This window comes from Falco peregrinus, chromosome 10, assembly GCF_023634155.1.
Source record: "Falco peregrinus isolate bFalPer1 chromosome 10, bFalPer1.pri, whole genome shotgun sequence".
Lineage (NCBI taxonomy): Eukaryota > Metazoa > Chordata > Aves > Falconiformes > Falconidae > Falco > Falco peregrinus.
Genome location: NC_073730.1, coordinates 30,419,654 through 30,438,328, shown reverse-complemented (window position 1 = coordinate 30,438,328; position 18,675 = coordinate 30,419,654). Strand labels below are relative to the sequence as shown.

General features: G+C 38.9%; 1 protein-coding gene across 8 annotated transcripts in view; it reads left to right on the top strand.

The window, feature by feature from the left end:
* Positions 1–18,675, top strand: part of DAB1 (DAB adaptor protein 1) — a 168,019-nt gene that overhangs the window by 30,045 nt on the left and 119,299 nt on the right. For 4 of the 8 annotated variants that reach the window (XM_027780428.2, XM_027780431.2, XM_027780432.2 and 1 more), the window contains exon 1: positions 15,146–15,233. Coding sequence is in view for 4 of the 8 variants with exons in the window: in XM_055815495.1 (XP_055671470.1) it covers positions 15,167–15,233 (67 nt within the window). In the remaining 4 variants the exon portion in view is untranslated. Of the gene's footprint in view, positions 1–7,700; positions 7,788–15,033; positions 15,234–18,675 lie in introns of those variants that run through there. The other 4 variants (XM_027780427.2, XM_027780429.2, XM_027780430.2 and 1 more) reach the window with 2 other exon arrangements.

The window sequence follows — 18,675 nt, the reverse complement described above, 5'->3', positions numbered from 1 at the left end:
GCATCCTCACCTGTGTGTGCTTGTGAACTGGTGACATCAGTTGTTCATCAGTTACACTTCAGTCCTGATAGGAATGCTGTCTTGCTGAAAAAAAAAAAAGAAAGAAAAAAAAGGCTTTTATAATTATGAAATATTTGCTTTGAGAAGATTTGCAGCCAACTTTGTGAATATTTTTGTGAAGGTCACTGTGGATCTGTTTCAGTTGTTCTCCTCGCAATGTCTCAGAGCCATTCAGCTCTGATGAGGGGCCGTCTCTGGCCTCGTGGTGCTGACTCCAGTGCAGGTTCAGTCCCTGTGGGCGGACCCAGCCAGCAGAATCGATATGTCTGCTTCTGTTCTTATCAGAACTGGAGCATTCTAGCAGAGTAAAGCATAAATCACAACGGGACAACTCTACTGTGGGTCTCAAGGCATGTGTTCCTTTCAAAGTCAATCTGGGGAAAATAAAAGGAAAATAAAACTCCATCCAGGACATAGAGAGATATCTTTACTTGTCTGTTTGAACCAGAGGCTGTATTGCAGGTGTTCTGAACTTGCCTGCCCTCGTGACCCCTCTGTCATCATCTTGTCCAGTTAACCACTGGTAGTTAACTTGGTTGTTAATCACTACCCTGCTGTCCTGCTTTCTCCTCGGTACTGGACATGAAACCAACTGGTTCAGGAGCAACTGTGGTACTTTGTTGTGCTTTTGAGGTGGAAGAAGATAAAAAGTTTCACCATCTTCAGCGGTGTATGATTTGTGGAGAGGAACCAAGATGATGAAAGCCTTTTTCTTGGCTGAATGTCGCATTTCCTAAGCAATGGTTTTTGGCTCGAAGATGGACTGCTGTGTCATTGTGTGGGTGTTGGCTGGTTTGTTTTCTTTCATAAAGTAGTGCATTGCTTATAATAATAGAAGCCCTATGTGAGCATTCAGGGTGTCAAGACTGTGTTTTGTCTTTCCAAGCACTTTTTGATACTGCTTTGACACAAACAGACCTGGAAGTCACAGTTACAACTCGACCTCCTGTTTTTCTTTCCTATCCTGCTCTGCCAAAGTCTTGTTTGAGAGAGAGTCACTTCTGCCAGACTGTTATCACATATAGCTACAGCAACTTTTGCAGGAATAGGTGCTGAAAGAATGCAGCTTGCAAGCTGAATTCAAGAAGGCACTGCAATCTGGTTGTGGTACACCTGTGTTGCCTCCTTTTCCTGTGTGTTATTACACACATACATAAAAATGTAAATGACTGTTACAGAGCCAAGCACATCAGTAAAGAAATGCTAAGTTTAACATCGTCCAGATGGAAGATAACTGGATGCAAAGTTGTGTGTGCAGTCACACGGTACTTTCCTTTCCACATAAAGTCATAGTACAAAAGAACAGATCTGTGCTGGAGGATCAAAATCAGGATTGCATGGTAAAGGTAGTCGCTGTCTGTAGGAAAATCTGTTGCTTAGTGAGCAAGGCAGGAGGAGGAAGGGATGATCTCGTGCCTCAAGGCAGCAGGACAAGGTCTTGGAGATTGCACTGTATGTATCATTGCTTTTGCTATGTGGCATGCAAGATGTTGGCTGCAGTAGATATGCTTTGGTTTGAAAAGTTGTAAGGAGCTAAAAAGCAGATTCATAATGGGAAATGTCAGGAACTTTTCACAACACATGGTGTTACCAAACACCATTATAATTAAACCAAAATGTGTCATCAGTATCCAAAATAGCAGTCTCTACAAAAATGACCAAAGACTGTCAAAATTCTTGTAAGAAACAGTAGTTTTGACTCAAATATTATCATCATGTTTTGGGCTACTGTAATGTGCAATTCTTTGAATGGATTACCTGAGTTAATGCATTAAATATCATTAATTGTAGCTACTATGTAACTGCATGTAGTTTCTGTATACCTATGAACTAGAATATAATGTGTTTTCTGTGACTGTGTTTGGGAATAAATTCAGAATATTCTTAAAAGCATAGTTTGTACAAGAAGCAACATTTTTAGACAATGAACCAAACTTTTCTTTGCTGATCTGATACTATGTGAATAGTCTTTTTTTTCTTTTCTTTTCTTTTTTTTTTTTTTTTTAATAGACTTTATTGCTAGGCACTGTTCTGTACTGTTACTATTACCAATGTAATAATCAGCCCTTCTCGCTGTGTTTTTGGAAAAAAAACATTTGAAGATGGAACCCATGATGCATATTTAAAACAATCAAACAAAAACACCCACCCAAACCCCAAACACACTCCTCTGTGCCTTTATTAAAATCAAAGAATATGATGTATCTTGGGCTTTTAAAAATCTAAGTTGGATGAAGAATTCACTGCAGATGATACTGTGAAATGGCTCTGCGAGAGGAGGGCAATCAAGTAGGGATAATTAGTTACTATTTAAATATGCAGAAAGGAAAAAGCTTATCTGGAAAAGCAAGAGTGAAGTTATAACAGCACAAGACTAATGTAAGAATGATTTGCAAGCAATAAAATCACATCTCCCTGACTTTGTAAGTACAAAATAATAAGCAATATTTAATAATGGAGACTGTAATCGTCTGGGTTATAAACTCAGTGGTATGTGGTTTTACCGTTAGATCTTGCCTGAAGGGGATAGATTGGTTTAATACTGGTAGAGTTGAGCTATGTGAGGATTTACAGGTATTTGGAATGTGTGTGCAGTAAGGGGGGAAAGTAATTGCTCAAGATAATCTCCAAGCTGTTAACTCAGAATAATGGTATGAAGTTGGCGGGACCTCTGTTCTTGGGTTTTACTTACTCCTCCAAATCAATCAATGTATGAACACATCTGAAAGAAGGAGATGTGATGCCTACTGCTGGCGTGATTTAAAAAGGTTCGATGAAGAGCGGAAGAACATGCTGTTAAGAACAAATCTGCCTTGGCAGAGAAAAGGGTAGGATGGTCTTCAAGTTCTTAATCATCTCTGATTTTTGTAACTCTGTCATTATTTTCATTAATTAACTTGAGTGGGTAACACAAACATCACACTTCTTCCAAAACTAGTATTATTGCTGCCTGCTATTTAGTCTGTGGAACTGAAAAAACAAAACAAAACAAAATGTTAAAGTCACACATAGTCAATAACTTCATTGAACATGTATTTATCCAAACAGCTTTAATTGGACATCAACTACAGCCTCACCAGATTGCACTGAGAGCCTGTCTGATTTCACAAGCTGAGCAAGGCCAGGCCTGCCTAATGCTGGGCATGGTGAGGAAGCTCCCCAGGAGCTGCTGGGAAGGCTGTAATTCAGGAGCTGGCATTCTTCCCTGGGGCTTAGTGAGGGAGCATGTGCCTGCCAAGGGTGCCCTGCTCAAAGAAGTAGAGCCAAGGGCCTAACCACTGGTAGTCATCTGAGTTCCCGTGGCCCTTTCACAAGGGCATGGGTGCTTAACCCAGTGGTCCTGGCTACCTTCCAAGTGGAGTAATTAAATTCTGCATTCCTGAATTCCCTCTTGTTTTAATTGGATTAGGTATTCTTCACCTTTTGGCTTTAAACTCTGCTGGCTGAACAACTGGTTTTCATTATAGCGGAGCCTTTACTTCAGATGACGTTACTTTATCCCTGAATATAATGTACATTGTTTTTAGTGTACTAGGTGTTTCAGGAGAGCATCGTACAAGGTAGATCAACATTTTTCCTTACGCTTTCCATTGATTTTCTTTGCTGTGCTGATGTACACTCATTTGGCGGTTATTCCTGATCACACTTTCAACTTACAAGCCTTGTTGAGTCTGTATTATCAAAGACAGTTTATGAAAATATTTCAGGTCTTTGCTGCATCCAGGGGACCTTCTGTTTAGCCGTGTGTGCAACTTTCATCTCATTTGTGTAGTCAGTGAAATCGGGGATTGCTGGAAGTTTAGTCTTTAGCATGTATTCAAATGTTCACCTAATGATTGAGATTGCTTAGTACTTTGTGGGAACAAGCTTGTAAACAAGGAAATCTGTGCTACATCCCCTCTAAAATATGGCTTGGTTTCTAGTGTGCCAGTAACTTCTGTTCAGGTACTGGAGCCTAAATAATTGATTTTTCAATGTGTGCTGTGGTATAGCATTTTAAAACCCAGGCTGCGTTATTGATGCATACTGTGATTCTGCAGAAGTTTTAATTGTTCAACAAGGATATCCGAAAGACATAGGAAGTAATGAGAGTGAATACATGCTTTAAATCTGTGTGTTAATTTGTGGAGAGTACAAATTTTTTATATGGATAAAATGCAGATTAGTTCACTTAACAGTTCACCTGGCCCTTGATGATACCTAAATTTAGAACTTGTGAGCACCACTGGCCTGTAATCAGAATATGTTTTGGCCTGCATAAAATGGAATTATATTAGTCAACTCACATTAGTCAAGTCTGAATTCTGTGTCTGGTTGGATTTAGTTGCATTCTGCTGATGACAGGGCTCCATTTGGCTTTTTGTTTGACCTGGATACGTGCATCTTCCTTAGTGCTGTCCATCTTCCCTTATGTTGCTCAGTGTACTCCTGTTTCTGAAAATCCAAGATCCATAGCCTTTATTAAATTACAGAGTATATTTCTTGTACCCATAATATTTACCTTTGGGCATCAGGACTCTTTTTTTACCTAGAAAATAAGCTGGTACAGGATTTTGTGGGAGTTTCTTACTCTAACCTCTCTCAAAACCCTTTAAAATAAAAAAAAAACCCAAACCAAACAAGATAACATCCAGGTATATCATTGTGGGAAAGTATTAAAAAAAAAAAACAAACCCAAAACCCCCAGTAGTATTAATAAACATATCTGCATTTTATTATTTTTAAAAAAAAAAAGGGGTATATCTCTTGTAATTGTACAGAAGCCTTTTAAAAAAGGATTCCATTTGTGTTATGGACTATAAATGTGCTTTCCATAGCATTCTGTCTCCTTTCTCTATTAACTGTAGAGAACTGCTCTAAACTGACATAAAGCCTTTTCGTTGTGGACTTGATTTTCTTGGTATGCAAAGAGGGAGGGTAAAACCAGCATCCTGTCTTTCATCCTTCTGGATGAGGATTAATCATGATCACAGCTGCAGAATAATGCAGATCTTAGCTGCTGGGGTTGGAGAGGGGGAAGGGACAGGCAGTGGGGAGAGCAAAGGACATAGGCGGTCTTCACTTCCACATACCCCTTCTGCCCTCAGAGGCACTGTGTTGCATGAAGCAGATTCTCAGAAACTGTTTTCCTTCCACTGGCTTAGTGAATCCCCTTGTATTTCAATTTATGCTTGCTGTCTGTCAGAAGCATTCCTTGACTTTGTGTGCAGTGTCCCCATGCTACAGGACACAGCACAGTACTGTCTTCACTATATGAGGGCAGTCCATATTAAATAAAGGCATGGATTTGCTGTTGCTCCAGCTTACCTTTTTTTTTTTTTTTTTTTTTTTAACTAATCAGTTTTTCATGTATCTTAGGGGTTTTTTCCGTGTAATCATAAGGAATGCATTCAATTTACTGGTAAGACACAGCCACACACAGTTTTGCATGGCTTACTTGTTTTCTTGATGATGCATTAAGCAGTGGATGCTGAAATGCTGCTGGCTCAAAGGTACACAGATTTAGACCAGTAACTTTCACTATGTCTCCATAGATAGCCCCTAAATGCCTTGCAAGTCAACTGCTTTTCATATGGATAAAAGTGTGCTAATTCCTTCAAGGTAAATCAGAATGATTATGACATCTAGGAAGAGGAAACTGCCAGACAGCTCGTGAGCAATATAACTAGGACTGACCCAATAGCATCTCTAAAGCTTCCAACAAAATTGCCTGAGGAGTCTGCCAAGAAGCCAGATGCTGCTGCTGGAAAAATACCTTCTGTAGCTTGGCATTTGTCCTGTAATTGCTTCTAAGAGAGAATAAACTGTAGCATGACAGTAGAAGGTGAATGGTTCCTCACTGTGTGCTACTTGGGTGATTATTAAAAATATGTAGAAAATGAGCATGGGTTTGTGATGCGTTACCACTCATGCAGGTCCATGTACTTGTTTAGCTGCTTAAAAGTTCCCCATCTGAATAATCATGACCATCTCTTTATTTATTTTTTTTCCATGACAGTGTAACCTGCAGTGGCTTGATTTTTTTTTTTTCTTTTAAGTAATTCCTTTTACAGGGTCCCTAACCTGATTACTTAGGCTTTGATTCTGTAAGTGTGTACTGTAGTCATGCAGACCTCTCCAACTGTGTGGTTAAAGCAGAGTGGAGACAGGTACGTTTCTCTGTATGATATTACAATACAGGAAACAACACTTGGCCCCCACAGATTCAAAGGTTAGATTGTTGGGTTGGGTTTTTTCCCCCTTTGGTGTATTTTCCAGCAGTGGGAACAGTGCTGTCTTTCATTATTTAGAAAGAAACGTGTTGAATCTTACCTGCAAACAGAAGATGTGTAGATCCTGACTTCTTATGGCAGGTGCCTCCTCCCTTTCAAAGTGGTTACCATTCTTACTGATACAAAGCAAAAGGCATTTGTGGAGCAGTGTATGATGTGGTCAAATACAAGGCACTGCATTCACAAATGAGATGAGAAGAGATAAGTGAATTCAAGAAAATTATTTATGGTTTGAAATTTCTCCAGTAAAATCTAGCAGCTGTTCTCAAATACTTCTGTTTGGTATCGTTCAGGAGTCTGCCTGCTGTTTATCTTCGCAGTCGTGTGGAATTACCTTCATAAGTGACATTGCTGGTTTAAAGACAAGTACTTAAATTGAACTGTTGAAAGTATTTCTGTAGCTAAAACTCATTTACTAAATGGTTTAAAATATTGGTATTTGTTGGTTGTGGAACAACAATGTGAAAATAATTTTTGCTTGTATGTGTAAATTCATACTTACAGTCCCAGAAAGCTTTTTGCTTTTTCCCCTTTGCTGTGCTAGTCAATGAACTTTGGTAGAAGTCTAGTGGTTGGGTTTGGTGTAATAAATCAAAAGTCCGTTTACAGCAAGGTGAAGTCCTCTGATTAGTTTTCCTAATACTTAACTGTCAGGGAACAAGGGGTGAGTGTTGAAAAATAGCAGTGAATAAAGATCCTGGCGTAGGGGGTTTTTTTGTAGTTGTTGACATTAGGAAAGTTTGCTTTGCTTTCCTGTAAAGTCAGGAAGCATTCAGAAAATTGAAGGGCACGATGTATAGGTTACCTCATGTGACTGAGCAAATCTCAAAGGGACCTGAAAAAGTTGGTGCAGAGTTCACGTCCGTTCACTTCAAGGTCTACTTCAGATTTCAGTCTATAGCTTAAGTTGGATCTTGTGTGAGTATTGTGCTTTATTTAACATGAATGAGAGGGGGAGAACATGTTCAGTCTCACTTGCAATATTAAGAAAGTAATCTTGAAATTAAAAGAGAGAGAGCTGAATTAAGATATTTTTATAAAGGACAGGAGGAGATGAATAAGTTGCCTTCAACTTACTGTGCCACTTAAAAACATGCTGAGCTGTCCAGGATGCGAGACATTTAATTCCATAACCTTTTCTTCCAATTAGAAGGCACAGATTCTGATTGCGAGGAATTTGCATTTAAATATAAAACGTGGTGTCTCTGACATTGCTTTTACCTTCTCCCTGGTGATGCTCCTGACTGCATACTTCTCCCTTTCCTTCAGTGTGATGATTGCACCACCACGCTTTAGTAATCATTTAACAGCTCTAATTACAGAATACTGTGATCCCAACTGTGTACTTTGTCCTTTTTCCCTTCTTAGTCTTCACTCTGTTTCTTTGGTGTCGAGAGGATCAAAAAAGAGCTGTTCTTCTCCTTTGCAAATATAAATTCCAAAGGCCCTGCTCTGGTAATGTACAGATTTGCATTTTCTTGTTGCTTTAGAGTTAATGACATTGAATTTTAGACATACAAGGGGTTGGTTGGTCTGGTGTTGTTTGCTTCAGTCATGCCGGCATAACTTCACTGACACTAATGCAGATACACCAGCATAAAATTGGTGTAACTCCAACTCCATTAAAATCAATGGAGTTACGCCAATATAAGTCAAATGTAATGCTATTGATTTTGTGCTGGTGTGACTTTATTGACTTTAATGGAGGTAAGGCAGTTTTCTGCTAGCGGAGCTCAGATCGCAGTCAGGCTGTGCCCGGGCAGTATTTGTAGCAGTTTTGAGTTTTGTTTCTTGTTTGTTCTTACACAGGGTTACCAGAAATTCTTTTTCTTTTCTGCTTCAGGGTCAGCCGCGTAGTAATCTCGGTATAGTAAAGCCTTGGCGTAATGCAATTCATATAGGAAAAGCATTTAGGTAATTCAGTTTCACTCTAGTCCAATCTGAACAACATCCCATGTTACCTGGTAACATAGCAGCCTCTTGGTATCGGAGGAATGATGTCAAGTTTTTAAGCCTGTTCTGTTCAGTGGCAGTGCTCTTTTGTATGTCATACCCTGCAAAAGCTTACAGATAGCACTTTGAGGGGAGTTTTGCATCTTAAATCAGAATAATATGTTTGAAGGAACAACGTGTGTTATATTTTACCCCAGCACACAGGAGGTTTGTTGCTCGTTTTCAGCCACTCGTTTGGGCTGGAGTTGCATTCCCTGCTACACAGGCAGAGGAGAAGCAAACACCAGCCTCTGCATTGCTTCCTTCCCAGGGTCTGGCGTGAGAGTACTGGGAAGTGTGTGCGTGTCTAGCCTTTTCCAGGAATGATTTGCTTCGTTCAAGACTGCAAATGTACTTGTCCAGCAGACTTGCGCACTTTCTTGTGGAACTGAAGGCAAACAGTGCTGCCATGACTGTTTTTAATCGTTGTCTTTTCCATTTTGATCTCCAGCCTTGAATTTTCTGTGGCGATAGATTTGGGGTTTGATTCTGTCCTTTCTAGCCTTTGCAAGACTCCTGAAAGCAATGCTGCTCATGTTGTATGATGGTGCTCCCAGGTACGTACCTAGCTCAAAGAAGAGGTAGGTGTTAACAAAACCTGTGGAAGGTTGATACCTGATTAGTGGGAGTCAGACTTAAGACAAAGTGAAGGGACCATGGCAGCACTGGAATTACTCAGCACTAGCTGTGGTCAGCAATAGAGCAGAACAAGTGAGAGCAGTAAGTCCTGGGTTCTCAGTGCTAGGTGTTTTTTATTTCGTGGTTTTGGTTTTTGGTGGTGGTTTTTTTAAGAGGTTTTACTCTATTATTATATAAATCCTTTTAAAAGGATGAATTTCATGTTGAAAGCATTGAAGGAAAAAATGCAAATATTTTCCTATTGGTTTTAGTGATTGGCTCAAATCTCTCAGTTTTTCGTAAGAGCATTTGAATATCCTTCCTGAGAAAAATTATGAACCTACACAAAGTAGCTTTTCCTGAATGCAAAATGGCATACTTTCAAATATTTTCAAAAATTCTGTTAAAACAACATCCATGTCCTCTGTTTTACCTTTGTTTCCAGAATGCTGTCCTATATAATACAAAATAGAAACTGTTATATTAAAATGAAATGTTAGTAATTTTCCATTAAAAATGTTGATGAAATCAATTAATTCCTTTGAAAGCCATCTTTTTAATCCAGTCAGCATTTTCTATGAGTAGAAAATTCACAGCACTTCTGGTGAATAATTGGTGAGGTGGAATGTAGTATTCACCACTACATGGAGCGATTTCCAGGAGGAACTTTAGTAATTATTCCTGCTGTCATTGGAATACTAATAAACATCTTACTTTGGAAATATTTTATAGGTCAATTTTTTGGCAAGATGCTCTTCTAGTGGTAAATCAGCTTCAATGGTGCTATTTACACCATCTGAGGAACTGGGTAGCATGCCTGAAAGATACCCTAGAGATAGAATAATGAAGCATATTGTAAACCACAATAAATTCAATAAAATGTGTTATTTGCCTTAGTTACATGTAGGGTTTTTTTTTTTAAAAGAGCTTATTTTCAGGAGGTAAGAGGAGTATTTTATAAATGCAGTTAAACAAATAGCAACTATATACAAAGGGAAATCAGACATTATGGTTTGAGTACTAAGTTATCTGATGTTGGAAGAATTAAAAAGGGTTAATTGGGAAGTATTGCTCTGGTATCTCACTACATACATAGTACAGACAGCATAGTAAAGCACATAAATCTCCTCCTTTTACTGTAGTATATACAAAATCAGAGGAGGAGGTGAGTACCTGCTCATTTTAGAGCAAACCAACCCAGGTACGGAATGTGGAGGCAGCTGTGAGCCTTGGCAAGCTGTGTGACTTGGGGTGGTAGGAGGAGAAGGAGGGTGCTGGGTGTCAAAGGAGCCTGTGCAGTTTGCCAGGGGGGACAGAGGAGTTAAACAGGGCACTTGGCTTTCCACACTTTGCTGAGGGAATGCGCTTCTGTGTAGGATCTCAGTTGGTGCGTGTGAACAGCAAGCTTCCTTTTCACCTTTCCAGGCTACAGAAATGCCAGTAAAGACATTGCAGGAAAAAGCAGTGATTGACATATGATGCTGTGAGAGAGTGTCATTTGACTTTGTCACTAGAAACAGTGTATTAGGCTGTTCCCCTGGGCAAATGACAAAAACGGAGAAGAGGGATGGGGAGCATTCAACAGTCTAGCGGAGATTGTTTTCTTTTTGCAGGCTAGCTAGAAGTTCAGTGCATGAGTTGGCTTAGATTTTGCTGCTAAACACATTCTTGCAGAATTTGCTTTAATGAAGAATATACAGGGACAGCTTCCCCCTTCCTTTGCTTTTCCTCTTCATTTTCTCCTGTGTCAGCATGTTAAGCTCTCTCTTTCACCTCGTCTTCCTTGTTTTCTGGTTCTTGCTTATAGGCCTTATTAACCAAAATATATCAGTGGGTTTTGGACCTGTCCCTTGGGTTTCAGTTTGGAATTAATGTAATGCTGTCTGTTACAGATTAATAATCTGATACCAGGTAGCTTCCCATGGATGTTCGCAAGACCTGACCGCTGGGGAAATGAGTGGATGAGTACAGAATAGTGTGAGCAGCTCCAAAGGATTTCATGGCTTCCTCTCTCTGGAGGGTATAAAGGGCACTAATGGCAAGGATGGGTTTTTCCGCCATCTGTTCGTGTCCGTCCCACTGAAGTTCCCTGTGTTAGGCTGTGTGGTCAGATGAGAAGTTGATGAGTAACGTTTTTCTCCCTGGATAGCAGTCTGTTGTGCTTAAACTGTTTTCACTTTTCCAGGACCACAGCACTTTTTAAATTCTTTTGTCACTTATATTTTGCCCTTTTAATATTTTTGAGCGTTAACACTTGCAAAATCGTGGGTGTCAGTGTTCCCTTACAGATTATTTTTATACTGGGTGCTTTGGAGGAAAGGAAATGAATGGCAAGGCTTCAGAGATATAAAAGCAAGAGCTAAGGATGGTAGCATGCATTTTGTTTTGCCAAACTAGAGTTTGGGAGGTACCATCCTCTTTGTCACATCCCACTTTGGGGCTGTAGAGAACTTAAATACCTAGGGAATGCCAGGGCTTAGATACAAATCCTTTCTAAGACTGCTTTTCCTTTACATAAGCAGATAGAAACTGGTTTCAGGGGAGGGAACTTCTTGAGTTTTGAAGGCCTGAAGAAAATTAATAAATTCATGTATTTTAAAGCCAGAGGGGAAGTACCATGATTTGTCTGACCTCCTTCGTAACTCAGGCCAGGGGAAGTCGCCTAATAACCCCTTCATGAGCTTGCTCAAGCATGGTTGAAAAGACAAATGATTTGACAGAAATTGTTGCTTTACAGATGCGTAGGGGAGGCGGGCGGAGCACGTGACTAATTTCCCTGTGCATAAAAGGTCCAACCTGTCTTAATCCTAACTGCAAAGTGAATTTACAAAAATATTTCTTCACTAAGACTTTAGGTTTTGTGCCTGTAATACAGAATGCAGGATTAAGACTTCTCTTGGAATTAAAAGCCAGTTAATTCCAGAATGCGCTGATTGTGTTCCTGCTGTAGCCACTTAATAAGGGAACAGAGAATGTCAGTATTTTGTTAAAATGAAGAGCTCTGAATCCTCTTTAGGAAAAGCTGAGGCATGCACATAACATTGTAATAGCTGGAGCAGTAACAAGGCACACAAGAAGATTGTTGGAGTGGATACATGTGAGATGATGGATTTATTTTTTTTAAGTGCAGCTAATGAAATTTTGTCTTTAGAGCAGGGAGAGAAACGTGGCAGAACTGATCAAAGAAAATAGCATCTCACTGATAAAACACATGCTGCAGTACTTCCCACAGTTGGAAGACCATAGTATTTAACAACGGTGACCTAGATTGGAGGAGACAATAAAAGCTGTTGCGGTGAGGAGCAGATTGACTGCCATTCTCATCTGGGTAATAAATGGCTGAAATACGGACAGTATATGAAAGTTTACTAATGTAGCTTATGTAAAGACCTATGCTGTTGGAGGAATTGTCTCTGTAGCAAATTCAGTTTGAACTATTGCTTGCATCTGACAGATGTTTATGCGCTCCTTTAGAAAGATACCTATTACTTTATTCAAGGATCTATGAGCCTGCGAGAGTATGACCTGATTAGGTTTTAAAGTAAATCAATATGTGAACCTGTCCAAAAATAGACATGCATTTATTTTAAAAAATATTACTCAGTGGGATAGCCTCGAGGGGATATAGCTTTTCTGGAGAGTTTGAAATGAGATAGCAGTCATATGTTGTTATTTTAAAATATTCAGTGCCGTTCAGATGTTACTATTTCAGCTATCCTGTTGAAAGTAGCTGACAACAGGAGATGACATGCTTGATGCTTTGTACCCACAACAGTCTTCTAAGACATTAAAACTTGCTTGACTCTTGACCCTGGGGATATTTTCTATCTCTTTTTTGAGATGTGGGGTTTTTTTCTTTGTTTGTTTGTTTTTGGTTTTGTGTGTGTGTGTGTAGGGGGTTAGTGTGTTTTTTTTTAAAAAAAATAAAATAAATGGAACTTATTTATAAATATTTTCCTGATGAAGTGGTGTGTGTTAGTGCTTCTTATAATGCAGTTAACCTTTAGGTAAATACAAATCCAAATTCTACAAAAATAAACCGTCAATCCAGGTGTGACTTGAGAGATGCTTTAAGTAAGTGCCATTGAGCTATAAAGACTGATGCATCCCTACTGGGCTGTAAAACTAAATATTATTAAATTGGGTTGTGTGCAGGGGGAGGGGAAGGCGATGGGGGTTGTGAGGGACATCTGTTCTCTGCAGCGCCTTTCTCCCTGTTTGCTGAGGGGATTTCAAGCGTAAGTGAAGAGCGATCCCATCGAAGGCAGGGTGCGGTGGTTCCCTCGCCATGCAGTGAATGCATCGATCTGTGCCGGGGCCCAGTGGTTGCTGCATGTGGTATCCCACCGTGACTGTCTGGGGGAGAGACATCTCCCTGGCCGTGGATCTGGCCAGAGTGCTTCAGATCCTGAACAACTGTTAGTTTGGGGTCTGTTACCTTATTCTTTTTCTTTCTGTGATCAACCTGCATTTGCTCTGTCCTTTTCTACTGTTTTAATCAAAATGCTTTTAGTTTGTTCAGGTGGTCCAAGGTGTATTTAGTAAGCACTACAACTTTGATTTGAAAGTTCCTTTATTTTTCCTCCTTTTTGCTACGTTACACTTACTCAGACTCCATAGAGGAGGAACAGGGAATTCTGTATTTTGAAATCAGTTCAGTAGATTTTGAAAAGCTATCTTTGAATATTCTATAATATGCATACAGATTTGAAGAGCTTATTAAAGAAAGCCCCTGACACACTTCAGCAATATTAAATCACTTCAGACAGTGCATGGCAGTGTAGTGTTACTGAAGCATTTTAAAATGTTAAAAGAACCTGGATTTGAAAGTACCAGCGGCTTCACAGCCCTGACTGTGAAAAGTGATTTAAACTGTCAAAATTACGTCAGTGTTTGCACTGTATTACTTTCTTAAATGACAGAGAAGGAATGTTAGTAAATAACTATAACTGTAGTTAATCTCTGGCCAGCTAACCAGCTGATATGCTGGGTTAATTTCTTTATTAAATGCTTTTTTAATAACTGGGCAGCTGTTCAGACAGACCAGATGGACTTCAACGTAATTGTGCTAATAATGAGAACTTTTCCACAAAAAGGAAGGGCAATAAGAAGATGCATTTAGTAAGGCAACATCATGACAAATGGCTTCAGGACAGCATGGTCATCTGCCCTCAACAGACTGGCTGAAGTAGGTGGCTCATCCTTCAGAGCAGGAGGGACCAGCAGTAAGAAATGGAGGTAGTGGTTTATTCTTTGTATGTTCTTTGCCTGTAGATCCCCGGTCCTACCTGTAGCCTCACAGCCTGCCTCCCTCATACTGCTCCAGCACGTTTCTGCACTCGCTGCTGTGGCTTCACAGCTGGTGCATTTGCGTATCTCCCCAACAAATATGTATGTAAATCTATAGCTTGCTCCCTAAATGTTACCTTTTTGCCCCATATCCTGTTTTTATTTTGTAGGTTTAATTAACTGTATTTTCAAAGTTCTTTGCAAGAAAAAATACTAGATGGATGTTAAGAACTACAGCTTTGTTTACATGGAGGTAGATTCTTTTATACAGGAAACATTTGCATAAGCAAGAGGAGTGGCAAAGTATGATGTTCTCAGTGTGAGTAATGAATACATTTTTCATTTGTCTTTGTTCTAGCAGGAGAACAAAAGCATCATAAGAGCATTTGAGGAGTAAAAATCTGAACTGACTATCTGGCAATATGTTTTTGCCTTGGAATTGTTGCATTTAGGAATTGAGTCCTTTCAGAATTTTTTTGCTTTTGGTAACATTTCCAACTACTTTCTGGATCACAGTCTTTGTCCTCCAGCTGCTGGTCTGGAAGTACAGGTCTTCTGTATACCTTGTGTGGTGTCTTTAGTCTGTGGAGACGTCTCAGATAGGCCAAAACATCTCAGACAGGACTAGATGACTGTATTTAATCATCTGAAATTGTGATCAATTGACTCTATAGATGGAGAACTTCATAGTTTTCTTCCTCAGTAAGCTTGCAGTGGTTTTCTGCTTTTTTTCTTTTTTCTTTATTTTTAGATGTTTTAAACTCAGAGAATGACCATTAATTTTTGTTTCCTCCTTTAACAGCACTCCAAAGGAGTGAATGAGATGAACTGTTTGGGTTACAGTATCTGAAAGGCTGAATTATTCTCTTGGAGAGACGTTCTAAATGAGCCTGACCGAGATCCTGGATCTGTGTGAAGAGGACTAAGGATATAGGATGTCAACTGAGACAGAACTTCAAGTGGCTGTTAAAACCAGCACAAAGAAAGACTCCAAAAAGAAAGGTAGTGACTCATTTCTCTTTATTTGTATGTGTTTTGTACTTTAATCAGCTCCTACATCAACCACCTTTTATGCATCTGTGATTCTTCTGTTATCTGTGTGCTCAGTGAAAGTCAAATTTGTTAAGCCCAGTGGAAGTCTGGTTTGGGAATGTGGGATTTGGTTCTCTAACATTAAAAATACATCTTACTGAAATGTATTAAAATGTAAGAAAGAACTTATGTATTACAGTTCATTAATTTTTACTCTGCATGTATATTTCAATTTTCACAAATGGAAATGGATTTTTTTAAATTACTCTTAGCAAAAGGTAAGGATTTTTTCTCTGTCAATACGTGAATTTTCTTCTAAAGGCTTTGTTACTACTTTGTTTTGAACTAACCAGAGCTTAAATGCACTTCCCGTTACTGGAGTTTGAATCTTACAGACACTTTATGAAGTTACAGAGACCTTAGTAGTAATCTATAGAGAGATTAATGGTAATCTGGTAAAGGAAATAGAAACGAGGAGGAGAAAAACTCAAAATTAAAATGCATGGTTGGATAAGTTCATGTTTGTATTTATAGTTTTGTATCAGATTGTAGGGCAGTTCCTTGGGCTGATGAGCGTGAGAAATGGGACGATATGAATCTAGTGCTTATGAATAGGAGTACTGAAAGATTTTCAGTAAGGTTTTTTTATCCTTACATTTTTATTAGTATTTTTATTGCTTGTGGTTTTAAGTACTGATGAATTTGGAGGCCAAGGCCTTGAATTCTAGTGGTAATTCTTGTTCTGCGTAGCCGTCTTTGATTAATTTTTTTATTATTATTTTTAAAAACCTATACAGATAATGAAATTGAGGTTGAAAACAGATTTAATACAAATTGTTCAAATAAAAAAGTAAAACAAACAAAAAAATCATACTTAGTAGTTTTAATACTTGAGGCAGCAAGATTTGGACTTTCACATGAGCTTTTCAGTTTGTCATTCTGTTTCTTTTTCTGGGTGTGTAATTTAGCCATTTCTGAGGAATCTTTAAATTTAAGAAATTCTCATCTTTGCTCATACGTGTCTTTGTTGCTGATTTTACTCATCTTAGACGTCTTGTTAAATTTCTGGGCAGCTATACCTTTTATTGCGGCAATTCTACCAAACCCATAATTAAGGCCTTGTGTTTGTTATAGCTTTTTTTATCAGACGTCTTTGTATTAGTGTTTTTAAAAAGAGACACAGCGATTAAAAAAAATTAAGTGTTTGTTTGGGAAGATGGTTTAGAACGCTTATTACTGTTGTAGGCCTAAACTCACAAGGGAAAAATTACTAAGATTAAAAAGCTGTAGTTTAGAAAGGGAAAAATAGGGGAACTTTGATTTAAATGAGAATGTGAGAATCTGAGAGATGTGTTCAAAGCAAGTAAAGAAAGTAAAGATGCTTTGGTTGTATGATCATTCAGTATTTTTGGGCAGGCAGGAAATTAAAAAATGTCAGTCCTTTGCATTATGGATAACATCTTTTTGATTTGTGTCTCCTATGTTGTTTCTTCTGCTGGAGGGTGCAACTTTTGAAAACAGCAAACAACTGTTGTAGGAACTTGATGTTTATGTTAATAAAATATTCAGCATCCATCTCTAAAAACATTTTCATAAATCACAATAACTGAATGCTTCTCTGCAACAAGTCTGATTCTATCCCCCGAATGGGAATTCTGAGAATTACCTTTGCTGCTGAGAAGAAGTATAAAATACGTTCTGTGGCAGCGGTCAGAGCTCCCTGCAGCATGTACAAGTATCTGAAGAACTGGAAGGGACACTGTATGGCAGTAGCACATCCCCAGAATTAATCTTGTGTATTGCATGTGCAAGTCTGAGTGCATTTGATCACATCTAGCCATCCGAAGGCTTTGTGGTACAGTGAATGCTTTATACAGACAAGGTATACAATTCAGGCAGTGTTGTCTGTTCAAATCCCACATAATGAAAGTCAATAGGAACTTGGTGTGATCATTTACTTGTAATTGAATTGTATGTATTTGCGTATATTTCAACAAATGAGCCTTGCTCTGTATAGTGTGAATGATGGACATGTGAAAAACGGAATTTTTTTCTTCTTTTTTCCCTGGGTTCATTAACCATGAGCAGTGACAGGTAACAAGTACTAACATGAAGTTTCTAATGTTACTAATCAATGAGGTTGATTATGCAATGGCACTGAGTATTCCCAAGAAATTAGTCTGCTTTATAAACACAAATTTCAGCTCTAGTGTATTTCCAGTGAAGCAGAGTTTGTTGTACTTCTGCAAGAGCCATGCAACCGTTTCCATCCAGAGCAGGGAGGGGCCTCTCCTGCTGTGCTATCTACTGTTCTGGTACTTCTGCCATCTGCAGCTCGCAGCGCTGTGCTGAGAAAGAGCAGTAAGCTTGAGCTTAACTTCCTAACAGAATGTCGGCCCCATAGATGTATCCCATGCTGCAGGTCTGGGCTGACTGAAAGGGGATGAGGATTATTACAGAGTTGCAGGATGGGGCAGGGTTCTTTTCGTGATCTCAGCATCTCTTCTGTGTAGTTTCGGCAGTATCTTTAGCTCTACATCTGTATAAAGCTCTACATCTGTCAGGTAGTGTTTCTTTTTTAAAGTGCTGAAATAACATAAAGCTTGATTCCTAAGATTTGCCAGGTATATGAATATAAAACATGGTAAGATGACAGATAAATGCAAGCTACTCTTCTTATTGAAGTACAGTGACCAAAAAGAAAGTGATGGTTATTCAGATGATGCGACTTGTACGTTTGTGGTCTAGTGTCTGCCTTGAATTACAGGCCCTGTAACATCATTAGTTAAGCAAACAATTTAATAACCTGGACAGGTTAGAGGAAAGGTCCAGGAGTTGTCTCATAATACTCAGTGAGTGTGCATGCAAAGTCCTGCTGCTGGGGTGAGCTAACTCCCTGCAGCTGGGTGGGATGTGTGTTTGAAGTTCGTTTATGGTTTCTTATGACTGCTTTTAGACTCCGTTGCATAGATTGCTGATTTTTGGGTGACGGGGAAATAGTTTGATTTCTGCTGCAGATGGGGCTAGTGACATTAATGCTCCTGCAGAGTTACAAATTTTACTGAGTATTTCTTTTTTGTGTTGGGAATACCTATCTCTTTTTGTAGTTGTATGCAGATCATTCTCTTACAAGAGGTTATGAAAACATTTCTCATTAGGCACATTGTACAGCCATAAACTTTCTAGTCATAGTCAACTCTTTGGTCTCTTTCCATTGTCACCTGAGCTGGTTTGTAAGACAGTGTTCTGTTCTAACACTAAAGGATTATTGCTACAGTTAGGACAAGAACTTGCATACAAAATCCTCTTAGAAGCTGCTGTTTAAGTAGAATCACAGCTGTGAAACTCTAATGTACTGTAGGGAACCTCAATATTAGCATGATAATAACAAATTGCAATTGTGTATGTTAAC